At 53.9% G+C, this 12725-nt stretch overlaps 2 protein-coding genes across 4 annotated transcripts in view; one reads left to right on the top strand and one right to left on the bottom strand.

Annotated features, from left to right (window-relative positions):
- Window positions 1-12725, bottom strand: part of NFKBIB (NFKB inhibitor beta) — a 1076695-nt gene that overhangs the window by 474912 nt on the left and 589058 nt on the right. The gene's annotated exons all lie outside the window — the stretch shown is intronic.
- YIF1B (Yip1 interacting factor homolog B, membrane trafficking protein) lies at window positions 2706-12704 on the top strand. Of its 3 annotated transcripts, none has more exon segments than NM_001245006.1 (8): window positions 2706-2806; window positions 9197-9435; window positions 9518-9622; window positions 9802-9880; window positions 10012-10069; window positions 11063-11218; window positions 11301-11394; window positions 12333-12704. In NM_001245006.1, coding segments are annotated over 8 exon segments (930 nt in total). In that variant the 5' UTR covers window positions 2706-2763; the 3' UTR covers window positions 12489-12704.

The following is a 12725-nucleotide window of genomic DNA, read 5'->3' as shown; positions in this document are numbered from 1 at the left end:
TAGAGGGAGAGATGAGTATTATATAAGTGACTATGGCCAAGGGGTACATGCAGTCAAGCACACATCTCTGTAGAAAGTTCCCACTGGACATGAGAAGCAGACATCTCAGTTAATGATTTTTGTAGGGGAAGATGCAATAATCCAGGTTCATAAAAAATTTCTGTCCTGGAGTTCCCATCGTGGCTCAGCAGAAACGGATCCAACTAGGAACCATGAGGTCGAGAGTTCCATCCCTGGCCTCCCGCAGTGAACTAAGGATCCGGTGTTGCCATGAGCTGTGGTGTAGGAGGCAGACGTGGCTCAGATCCTGTGTTGCTGTGGCTGTGGCATAGGCTGTCAGCTACAGCTCGATTCGACCCCTAGCCTGGGAACCTCCATATGCCGTGGGGGAGGCCCTAAAAAGCAACAACAACAAGAAATTTCTGTCCTGAAATATTTCTAACCATCTTAGGGCCGGCCTGTTTTGCCTGTTTCCCAGAGCACAGGGTGCCTTATCCTGATCTTCCCCCTGAATTCCTTTCAGGGTGTATCAGCAGCTGCAGTGGCTAATGACTTGATTCTTGTAGGACTGGATGGTGGGCAACTTTTATTTATTTATTTATTTATTGTCTTTTTGCCTTTTCCAGGGCCACTCCCGCAGCATATGGAGGTTCCCAGGCTAGGGGTCTAATCAGAGCTATAGCCACTGGCCTACGCCAGAACCACAGCAATGCAGGATCCGAGCTGCATCTGCAACCCACACCACAGCTCATGGCAACGCCAGATCCTTAACCCACTGAGTGAGGCCAGGGTTCAAACCCGCAACCTCATGGTTCCTAATGCGATTCGTTAGCCACTGAGCCACAACAGGAACTCCATGGTGGGCAACTTTTAAACATTACATTGTTCTCAATAAACAAATGAGAAAATTTAGGCTTAAAAATAGGGTGGGAATTCCCACTTTGGCGCAGTGGGTTAAGAATCCAGTATTGCTGCATCTGTAGAACAGGTCAGGGCTGTGACTCAGATTTGATCTCTGGCAGGGGAACTTCCATATGCTGCATATGTGGCCATAAAATAAAATTAAAATTAAAAAATTTTTTAAATATATTCACAGGAGAATTTAGGAAAGACAGAGGGGTTGAGGATGAGAAAATGGTGGTGGAGACCAAGGGACAGATGTTAAACCACAAGTGCAGAAGAGGAATGGGGGCACTTCAGTCACAAAAAAGGACTGAATCTGAGTGAAGACTTGTAACTCGAAGACCAGAACAGTCTTCAAGATCCCCAGAAGAGACAATATCTCAGAGGAGGAAAAGGCAAGCCACAGTGACAGGGTCACTTGCTGACATCCTTCCGGAGTCCTATCACTTCCCAGAAGTCTTTTCTACAATTATCTTTGCCTGAGATAATTGGAGGAGACTAAGGGACAGAACAGAAGAGGCTGAGGGGGACACCGAGGGGAAGACAGCGTTAGATAAAGGGGGAGGCTGAAGACAGAAACGGGAGAGACTAAGGAAGCTTAATTTTCGGGGCTCCTGACTTGCAAGTGTGCCTGCGTGTGCAGCAATTGCTGGCGGGGGGGGGGGGGGGGTTATAGTGTGCTTTTGGCCGATCAGGGAAAGAAGACTGCAACATAGGAGCATTTTAATGAATTTCTGGGGAAATTTAATAATATTGTTAAAGAGAAAACCCAAAATGGCACCACTTGTGCTAAAGCCCATGATAGCAAACCTAGATTTTAATACCTGACCTAATTGCAATTTCTTCCTTCCCCAGGAAGGTAATCTTAATTAGCCAACCTGGAATTTCTTGGTCAGCACCAGTGAGATAATCTGTCATGTGGGACCTCACCATTTCTGTCCCCACACAAAGAAAGATGTATTCTACAAGACAGATTCTCACCCTCCCCCAAGAGAAAGTGAGCTGGCCTGAAACAATTCTTTCCTTTCTTTTCCTAATAATAACTTCCTTGCCTCCTTCTACAAAACCCTGCATTTTGTAGGACTCCTACAAGGGCCCTTCTATTTATCAGATGAGATGCTGCCCGATTCATAAATTGTTAAACAAAGTCCATTAGGTCTCAAAGTTGCTCCGTTTAATTTTACTTTTACCTTTTTTTTTTTTTTTTTTTTGGCCGCATTCGCGGCATGCGGAAGTTCCCGGGTCAGAGATCGGAACCGAGCCCCAGCCGTGGCAACGCGGCATCCTTAACCCGATGCGCCACCAGGAAACTTCCTTAATTTTACTTTTTTAACACTACATCTTGAAGAGAGACACCTGGTTCTTCCCACCTAACTTGCTGGATGTCCTTTTTCACTCTAAATAATCACTTTAATACCCAAAGTCGGCCCGCACAACTCCGATTAGCCCCGGAGGAACACACATCAGTCTCTCCTCCCTTGCTCCACACCCTTCTCTGGCTCCCCAGCGCTCTTAGCAGCCGAACTGAGCGTAGGTCTGTAGAAAACTCCACTTCCCATCGGCCTCTTCGCTCGACACCCACACTTCCCTTCCGGCACGACACCGCCTCCTCTTTGGATAGTTCCCGGCTCCGCCCTCCCCGCCCAGGGGGCCTGACCCTTGCCTTCCGTCGCCCCCGCCGCCCTCGCCTCTTATTCACCGCCAACTTGTCTAGGCCTCCGTGAGAGGGCGTGGCCTCTGCACGAACGTGACGCCCATTGGCTGTCGTGTCGCCGGTAGGGCGTGGCTACGGGAGCCGGGCGGGCACATTTTGAACTGTGGCTGGGGCGGTGGCGGCGGCGGCGGCGGCGGCGGCGAAGGATGCACCCGGCAGGCTTGGCGGCGGCGGGGACGCCCCGGCAGCGTAAGTGGCGTACGTGGCCGCCGGAGAGATAGGGAGGGCGGGGCGGGGCTGCCTTGGAGGTTGGCAAGGTCGCCACAGGTCGGAGGTCACGAGGTCAGGGATTTGGAGCTACGGGTGTGCACTGCGCAGGGATGCCAGATCCGGGTAGGGGGCGCGTTGGATTCTACTTTTCCTTAGGAAATTCCTTCAGGAGAAAACAGTTTGGGCCGGGTATGGTGTGTACTCTGCAGAAAAAGGCGACTTTCATTCATTTGTAGTTAGACGTCAGTCCGCTCCTTACCGTTTTGTGGCCTCAGACTGTTGCCCACGCTCCTTACCACAGTGTTCAATAACCCTGCGTGAGCGCAGAGGGCCGTGTTTAGCCCTCCTTTAAGACTAGAAGCTGTATTTATTGTGCTGTTAACCGCCTCTTCCCGTGTCTCTGAATTTGTGTCTCTCTTTAAGTTCCTCTTCAACTCAGTGAGCATTTGTGCATCTCATTTATTCAATCAGCATATCTTTTTTCAATTCCCTTGTGCCAGGCCCTGGGCTGGAATTTGGGGACCCAGTAGTAACCAGCATAGCACTGGTCCTTGGCAACTTAACAGCTCAAAGTTTAGCGGGAAGACAGACACTAAACTTGGACACAAACAAGTCAGCAAGATAACTTGGGGGAGTGATTAGGGCTGTAAAGGGAATAATCAGGATGTGACTGAGGGTGGAGGAGGCCTCAAGACAAGATGCATGTATTCTTCCCTTCAACCTTTGTAAGGTGCCTGGCTGGCCCTGTGATGGGGGATGCTGGGGATACAGCCACGCCCATCAGTCCTGGTTCCTGTCTTCTTGGAGCTACCAGTACAGAGTAGAAGATAGTGACAGGCTAGCGTGATGGAGCTACGAGGAGAGAGGTGCAGGCAGGGGGTCAGGGCTGGGAGGGGGGAAGCACAGTCAGTGGTTATGGCTGAGAGAGAGGGTGTTGTGTTAGCCCAGATTAGAAAACAAGAGCCAGGAGTTCCCATCGTGGTGCAGCGGAAACAAATCCGACTAGGAACCATGAGGTTTCAGTGTTTGATCCCTGGCCTTGCTCAGTGGGTTAAGGATCCAGAGTTGCCAGGAGCTGTGGTGTAGATTTCAGACGAGACTTGGATCTGTCGTGGCCATGGTGTAGAACAGCAGCTACAGCTCTGATTTTACGCCTAGCCTGGGAACCTCCATATGCCACGGGTGCGGCCCTAAAACAAACAACAAACAAAAAAACAAGACCCTGCCTGAGTCTGTCAGTTTGTCAGTGAAGCTTCCTAGAAGTGATGAGGAATTAGTGAAGCTTCCTAAAGGTGATGAGGAATTAGTCTAGAGAAGGGGATTTGTGGTGAGAGGGAAAAGCATGGGAGGCCTGTGCTGAGTAAACAAGTAGACAGAGGAATATAGATTTAGAAATTATGACAAAGGGTCAGAAGAGAAAAAAGTGCCACTGGCAATTATGGGAAAGAACAAGGTGAGGCTAATGCTTTCTGTGTGTGTGTGTGTTACGTCTTTTTAGGGCCACACCCACGGCATATGGAGGTTCCCAGGCTAGGGGTCTAATGGAGCTGTAGCTACCGGCCTACACCACAGCCACAGCAATGCCAGATCCAAGCCACATCTGCAACCTACACCACAGCTCACGGCAACACCGGATCCTTAACCCACTGAGCAAGGCCAGGGATCGAACCCACAACCTCATGGTTCCTAGTCGGATTTGTTTCTGCTGCACCATGTCAGGAACTCCAGGGCTAATGCTTTCTACTGAGGAGTAAGGAAAGGCCCCCTGAGAAGGAATCTTTTGAGCTGTGGCCTTTGTGCTCGAATGGCAGGTGTTAATTGTGGGAAGGGGTTCCAAGGTGATATAGTGCTGTGTTTGCAAAAGCCTGAGGGAGTGAGGAATTTGGCAGGGTCAGGGCCTGAGAGGAGGAGGCAGCAAACCTGGGTGGTTGGGTCAAGCAAGGCCCTGTAGGCATTTGGGTTTTATTCTTGGCACAGTGGGCATGGATCTTAGTCAGAGGTTTTGAAATATTCTCTTTTGCATTTAAAAAGATCATTCTGGAGTTCCCGTCATGGTGTAGTGGTTAACGAATCCGACTAGGAACCATAAGGTTGCGGGTTCGATCCCTGCCCTTGTTCAGTGGGTTAACGATCCGGCGTTGCTGTGAGCTGTGAGCTGTGATGTAGGTTGCAGACGCAGCTCAGATCCCGCGTTGCTGTGGCTGTGGCATAGGCCTGTGGTTTCGGCTCTGATTCAACCCCTAGCCTGGGAACCTCCATATGCCGTGGGAGCGGCCCAAGAAATAGCAAAAAGACAAAAAAAAAAAAAAAAAAAAAAAGAAAGATCATTCTGGCTGCTGACCCGATAGGAGGACTTTTAAGCCAGGTGCAGAATGACAGAGTCTGAGAAGGGAGGGTAACATTGACACATGGTGGGTGAGAACCAGCAACAGTCAGTTGGCTGGTTGGTTGGTGGGTTGTCAGAGGTAAAGGCCCAGAGCAGCCAGAGGGCAGTGGCAGGAAGTGGTGGCTAGAGATGGCCCGGACACACGGTGGCCAGCCGTGGGTGTGGTGAGATTGCCCTGGGTGAGAAGCAGAGGACAAGGGGAAGGGTGGAAAACTGGGTCAGCTGGAGAGCCATCACCGATGGAGAGGGACTGATTGGACCATCAGCTCCGTGAAGGCAGGAGTTTTTCACTTTTTGTTCACTGCTGTATCCACCTCGCCGGCAGCAGAGCCTAACACGCAAAGGTGCTCCATCAGTGTTTGTGGGGCTCAGACAGGAAGGAGAAAGAGGTAGTCCCATGACTCAGAAGCCAAGAGAGCAGAGAGTCAGGGGTTGGCATTTGGGGAAAGGGCAGTGATGTTGCCGTGGGCTTGAGTAAAAGCAGACAGTGGACTAACGGCCTCAGCGTGGTAGTGCAGAGGCACTCGGAGGGCCAGTGAGAGCAGAACCCCAAATGCCAAGGGATCAGAGGGTGACAGAAGGGAAGGAAGCGCTTGCACCAGAACTTTCAGGAAGCCAGCCCTTTGGCTGGAAATGGGAGAGGGAAGAGAGAATTGGTGCCTGGAGACAAGTGGGCCCTGGACCAGTGCTGCTGGCTTGGGGATTGAGGGCCACCTGGGTCTGTTTTCAGGCCACAAATAATTAAGAGGAAGACTTGAGGGACTAGTAATTGATAGTAGGTGACAGAATTGACCGCATTTATTTATTTGTTTATTTTTAAATTTATTTACTTTTTTGCTTTTTAGGGCCGCACCCATGGCACATGGAGGTTCCCGGGTTAGGGGTCTAATCGGAGGTGTAGCCGCCAGCCTACACCACAGTCACAGCAATGCAGGATCCGAGCCACATCTGAGACCTAAACCACAGCTCACAGCAATGCTGGATCCTTAACCTACTGAACAAGGCCAGGGATCGAACCTGAGTCCTTATGGATACTAGTCAGGTTTGTTAACCACTGCGCCACGACGGGAACTCCCTTTTTTTTTAAGACTTGACCACTGTTGGGAGTTCCCGTCATGGCACAGTGGTTAACGAATCCAACTAGGAACCATGAGGTTGCAAGTTCGATCCCTGGCCTTGCTCAGTGGGTTAAGGATCCGGTGTTGCTGTGAGCTGTGGTGTAGGTTGCAGACGTGGCTCAGATCCCAGGTTGCTGTGGCTGTGGTGTAGCCGGCGGCTACAGCTGCGATTAGACCCCTAGCCTGGGAACCTCCATATGCCGTGGGTGTGGCCCTAGAAAAGACAAAAAAAAAAAAAAAACAACAACACTTTTTTATGGGCTAGACAAGGGATGAGCCGTTTTTGGGTTTTGTTTTTTTTTTTTTGTTTTTGTTTTGCTTTTTTAGGGCCATACTCTCGGCATGTGGAAGTTCCCAGTCAGGGGTCAAATCAGAGCCACAGCCGCCAGCCTGTGCCACAGCAATGGAGGGTCTGAGCCAAGTCTGCGACCTACAGCACAGCTCACAGCAACGGGGCATCCCCAACCCACTGAGCGAGCTAGGGATTGAACCTGAATCCTCATGGATGCTAGCCGGATTCATTATTTCTGAGCCACAACGGGAGCCCCCTGAGCAGTTTTTGAGTGTCACTTTGCCCCGGACTGTTGACACCACTCGACAGAGGAGGAACCTGAGGTGCAAAGAGAGTCATGACCTGGATTGCTTCCTCTCCCCTATTCCATTGTAATCCTACCACCCTGTTCCCACTGTGGCTTGTGGCCCAGAAGAGGAGCTCAGTAAATATTTGCTGTGGTGGTATCGCTTATTGGTTAAGGGCCTGGAGCCAGGGTCCTGGGTTCAAACGCGTCCTCTCCCTATTCCCCATCTCAGCAGACAGCACTCTCATCCACCGGATCACTCAAACCAGAATCTGGGAAGCCACCATTGATTTCTATCTTCAAAATCCATCCAGGGAGTTACCGTAGTGGCTCAGCGGTAATGAAATCGACTAGGATCCATGACGATGCTGGTTTGCCGCCTGGCCTTGCTCAGTGGATCAAAGGATCAAGTGGATTAAGGATCCGAAGTTGCTGTGAACTGTAGTGTAGTTCATAGACGTGGCTCGTCTCTGGCGTTGCTGTGGCTGTGGCATAGGCTAGCAGCTGCAGCTCCAATTCAACCCCTAGCCTGGGAACTTCCATATGCCACCGATGTGGCCCTAAAAAGCAAAGCAAAACAAAACAAAACAAAACAGACGAACAAGAAAAACCAAAATCCACCCAGAAGCATCCCCTCCCCACCTCTACCTGCCCCATCCTGTTCTCCCCAACCACCTCCCCCGTTTCCCCACTTGTCACCTCTGCCTGTCCCCACAGGAAGCAGAGGGATCTTTTTTTTTTTTTTTTCCTTTTTACTACCGCCTTGCAGCATATGGAGGTTCCCAGGCTAGGGGTCAAATTGGAGGTATAGCTGCCAGCCTACACCACAGCCACAGCAATGCCAGATCCCAGCCACATTTGCCACCTATGTCACAGTTTGTGGCAACGCCCGATTCTTAGCCCACTGAGCGAGGCCAGGGATTGAACCCACGTTCTCACAGAGACGATGTCAGGTTCTTAACCTGCTGAGCCACAATGGGAATTCCCAGAGGGACCCTTTGAAAACTTGAAAGCAATCTCTGCTTCATGCTATCTGCATGACTTTGGCCAAGAGCCTGAACCTCTTTTTTTTTTTTTTAATGTCTTGACTTTTTAGGGCCGCACTTGCGGCATATGAAGGTTCCCACTCTAGGGGTCTAATTGGAGCTGCAGCTGCTGACCTACATCACAGCTCACAGCAATGCCAGATCCTTAACCTATGGAGCGAAGCCAGCGATTGAACTGAAACCTCATGGTTCCTAGTCGGATTCATTTCCGCTGCGCCACAACGGGAACTCCAGCTTGAACCTCTTTGGGGCTCACTTTTCCTGTCTGTAAACTGGAACACTGGTATCAGCCACACAAAATGGATTGCTGTGAGGATTAAATGAGTATATCCATTGTGTTTGGAACATGGCCTGGTATGTGGTTTTTAAGTGCTCAGTTGGGGTCCAGTTATGATAATATTTAACAGGCTCACTGGGCTGGACTCCTGCCCTGTCATTCGCTCCATTTGGCCCTTTGCACAAGTCACTTATTCTGAGCCTCAGTTTCCACATCTGTAAAGTGGGGATGGCCACTTACTCATTCCTTATAGGCTTTTATGAAGCGCCTACTCTAACCCTGTTTTAGGGGCTATAGGGCTACAGCCACGAACAAGACGAAGATCCCCACTTTGCAGGGCTCACATTTGAGCCGGGGAGGCAGACAGTGAACAAAATGAATGAAAGAGCACGTGTGCCAGCTAGGAAGAAAGAAAGAGCACGTGTGCCGGCTGGTGCCGAGTTCTCAGCAGGGAAGTGGGTGGGGGTGGGGCTCTGCCAAAGCAAATGCAGTTGGAGTCGGGACGGTTGGGAGCCGAGACTTTGAGGAGAAGAGGGAGCCCCAAGGATGTCTGAGGAAGCATCCGGGCAGAGGAACCGCCGGTGCAGAGGCCCTGAGGTGGGAACGTGCCCGGTGTGTTGAGTGAGCGCTGAGGCCTGCATGGCTGGAGCTGGATGAGAAGGAGGGAACGGGAAGGGAGAAGGTCTGGCTAGAGACCTGGTGAGGGAGAGGCTTAGCACAGGATTGGTGCACAGTCAGCCCCAAAACACAGCAGCCATCATCATCGTTGTCATTGTCATCATCACCATCATTGTAATTTGATGGATGGATGGACGGACGGACGGACGGACGGATGGATGGCAGAGGCCACCCAGACTTGACTAGATGACTCCTTTGACACCGAGACCAGTGTCCCACTGTGGCAGGAGCAGGAGGGAGAGCCCTTGCAAAGTGAATGAGGCTCCCCATCCTTCTCCCCCTGCAGCCTCGAAGCGGAGGGTACCAGTGTCCCAGCCAGGCATGGCTGACCCCCACCAGCTTTTCGACGACACAAGTTCAGCCCAGAGCCGGGGCTACGGGGCCCAGCGGGCACCTGGCACCCTGGGCTACCCTGCGGCCTCCGGCTCACCCCAGACGGCCTTCCTGGCTGATCCTGTGTCCAACATGGCCATGGCCTATGGGAGCAGCCTGGCTGCCCAGGGCAAGGAGCTGGTGGATAAGAACGTGAGTAGGCAGGGCTGGTGGGAGTGGGGAGCAGACGGGGGCCTTGGGTCCCGGGCTTCAGGTTTGAGCTCTGCTTCCCCAGATTGACCGCTTCATCCCAGTCACCAAGCTAAAATATTACTTCGCCGTGGACACCATGTATGTGGGCAAAAAGCTGGGCCTGCTCTTCTTCCCCTACCTGCACCAGGTGAGCACTGCCCCGCCCTAGGGGGTGTGGTCTGAGCCAGGAGGCAGCCTCTGGGCAGGCGTGAGTGGGAAGCTGAGGCAAGCATGAGAGGCAGGGCAGGGAGTCTGGCCAGAGAGGGCCTGTAGGCCGGGCGGGAGCCCAGCTCCGGGTCCTGCCTGCTCCCTCCACTCTCCCCACAGGACTGGGAGGTGCAGTACCAGCAGGACACACCAGTGGCTCCCCGCTTTGATGTCAACGCCCCGGACCTCTACATTCCAGGTCTTGCCCTACCCACTGCCACCTGGTGTCCTCCTCCCTCGGGGTGGGGCTGTCTCGGGCCGAGGTTTAGGTGCCTGGAGGCCCAGGCTGGTCTTTCCTCCAACCGGTGTCTGTGTGTCTGCCTCCCACAGCCATGGCGTTCATCACCTACGTCTTAGTGGCTGGCCTGGCGCTGGGGACCCAGGATAGGTAAGAGGCCTGGAGGACGCAGAGTGGTGTGGGCTTCGGGGGACTCAGGGGCAGTCAGGAAGGTCTCTTGGGCCCCGTTTCAGAACAGCCCTGCTGTGTTCCCAGGCGGTCCAAGACAGAGCCCTCAGTGTCACCCGCAGAGTCCCCTTGCCTGTTCCCTTTCTTTCCCACCCGTGTGCAACCCGTCACCACACATGTGCTGGGCGACACTAGGTCCATCCTCTCCTAACTAGCTGCCCAGCCCCTACACACCCCTGCACCCCGACTCCAGCAGAAAGGGCTTGTCTGAGAGGTGGGCCTGGGCCTGTCCCACCCTGCTTGGAAGCTGCCCCTTGTTCTCCTGTCCCCAGACCAAAACAGCTCCTTAGCCTGGCACTGCCCCCTGTGCGGCCTCTGTCCCTCCCTGCGCTCTGCACCACTCCGCTCCTCTTTCCATTCTTCCCTGCTGCCTCCCCAGGGCCTTTGCACATTCAGTTCCCTTTCACACCCAGTTACTCCCTCCATCCCCAGCCGCTGAGCCCCTGGGCACTCATGATGTCTCCACTCTGTTACTTCCTCAGGGGTGTCCCCCCACTGTCCCCACCCTTCTGGGTCGGGTGCCAACCCCTTACTCATAGGCCGCCCCTGTTCATTTTCTTTGTGGCACAGAAACAATTAACTTAGAATCAGTTCATTGTTGAGGCACTGGGGATGTGCCAGAGACCAAAGCCCTTCTTCCCCAATCAGCTTCTTACTCCTTTAAGCCTCAGCTCAAGTGTCCCCTCCTCTCTGACAACCCCCCTCCCAGCAGGGTCACACGCCTCCCTTGCCCTGTGCTTCCCTCATCCCAGCCCTGACTTCTCCGGGCTGTCATTGGGAATGGGATTTCCAGGACAGGGCCCAGATCCGTTTTGTCTCCACCCGCCCCGCCCCCCAAATGCAGGCTGTCCCCAAGCAGATGCTCAGGGAGGGGCTGAGCCAGCCAACTGACTGACAGAGCTTGGGTGCCGGCAGGTTCTCCCCAGATCTCCTGGGGCTACAGGCGAGCTCGGCGTTGGCCTGGCTGACACTGGAGGTGCTGGCCATCCTGCTCAGCCTCTACCTTGTCACTGTCAACACAGACCTCACCACTATCGACCTGGTGGCCTTCTTGGGCTATAAATATGTTGGGTGAGTACCCCCTCTGCTCCCGCCTGCCAGTCCCCAGCCCTCAGGCCTCTTCCTCAGACCAGCCTCCCCCTCTTCCCCGCAGGATGATTGGTGGGGTCCTCATGGGCCTGCTCTTTGGGAAGATTGGCTACTACTTGGTGCTGGGCTGGTGCTGTGTGTCCATCTTTGTGTTCATGGTGAGCTGGGGCTCAGGCTTCATGGGCAGAGTTGGGGAGGGTCCCTGGAGGCATCCAAGCAGAGGATGTCAGGTGGGGAGCTTAGAGCAGAGCCGCATTGGTGAACTAGGCGCTCTGGAATGGCTGCCTTAGCCTGGGCGTCTGGGGAGCTATCTGGAAGAGGGGGTGTCCAAGCTGGGGCCTGACGAGGGAGGAGGAGCCAGCCAGGCCTCTAGAGTGGGCTCTCACCCTCACTCCACCTTCCTTGCCTGGTGGGCTTCCCTACCGTAATTTCCTTTGCGGAAAGGGGGTTCAGTAGCCTCCTCTGAGCTTCTCTGAGAGGCCTTCCAGCTGGACTGGTTAAGAGCCCTGGAAGCTTAGGGTTTGACCCTAAGCTTCGCTGGATCCTGGGCAGATCACTTCCTCTCTTCAAATCGGTTTCCCCTTTTGTAAAAGGGGGGGTGAGGATCACTGCCCCTCAGGGCACTGAGAGGATTCAGCGTGGGCAAGTGTGAGAAGCAGAGAGCAAAAACTAGTGGCTGGGGGGCCATATGGATCTGCCCCTGAGATAAACTTCAGCGTAGATGGCGTTATTTAAAAGTTTAGCGGGGAGTGGGAAAAAAAAAAAAAAGACACCTGTGGCTTGTGTTTAAAAAATTGTCAGAGGTCAACACAAGCAGGTGGCTGGGCCAAGCCTGGCCATCCCGCGAGCCAGGTATTCCCGGTGAAGTTCCGACCGCGCTCGCTTGGGGGCGTCGTCTGGCATTTGAGTTGGGATCCCTCACACTTTTCTCCCAAGGCCTGGGGAGGGGCAGGTCTTCACCAGGTGTTAGGCGACTTGGGGGGAAACCAAGGCTTTCCAGGAGCAGAGACTTGAGCCCAGCCGCTCTAGGGAGGGGCAGAGAAACTGGACTCTGGAAGGATGGCCGGGCTCAAGAGCGAACCTCCTCCCCACCCAGATCCGGACGCTGCGGCTGAAGATCCTGGCCGAGGCCGCGGCCGAGGGCATCCCGGTCCGCGGGGCGCGGAACCAGTTGCGCATGTACCTGACCATGGCCGTGGCCGCGGCACAGCCCCTGCTCATGTACTGGCTCACCTTCCACCTGGTGCGGTGAAGGCGGCCCGCGACGCCTCCAGCTGCTGCTTCCGGCGGCCTCCGCGCTGCCGCCACTCATCTCCCGGCCCCCAGCCGGCCACAGGGTCCGCCCGGTAGCCCGAGACCCTCCCTCCCCCCACCCACCCCGCCGAGGTGCTGAGATTTCCAGCTGCACAGGCCGCCCCCAGCAGGGCGGCCACTGTTCCGGAAACAATAAACCGTGATGGGCACGGCGTGGGCAGCCTCTCCTTGGCGC

Source organism: Sus scrofa, chromosome 6, assembly GCF_054392235.1.
Source record: "Sus scrofa isolate SSC_HxYL_T2T_F1_AM1 chromosome 6, Sscrofa_HxYL_maternal_Yorkshire_Landrace_v2.0, whole genome shotgun sequence".
Classification (NCBI taxonomy): domain Eukaryota; kingdom Metazoa; phylum Chordata; class Mammalia; order Artiodactyla; family Suidae; genus Sus; species Sus scrofa.
Note: the sequence above shows the minus strand (reverse complement) of the source record. Positions and strands in the feature narration are given on the sequence as shown.

Coding starts and splice junctions, on each gene's coding strand:
- YIF1B (XM_005664536.4), top strand. CDS start 2,764: ATGCACCCGGCAGGCTTGGCGGCGGCGGGGACGCCCCGGCAGCGTAAG. Junction 2,816..9,196: donor GCCCCGGCAGCGTAAGTGGC/GTACGTGGCCGC, acceptor CTCCCCCTGCAG/CCTCGAAGCGGAGGGTACCA. Junction 9,623..9,801: donor TCTTCCCCTACCTGCACCAG/GTGAGCACTGCC, acceptor CTCTCCCCACAG/GACTGGGAGGTGCAGTACCA.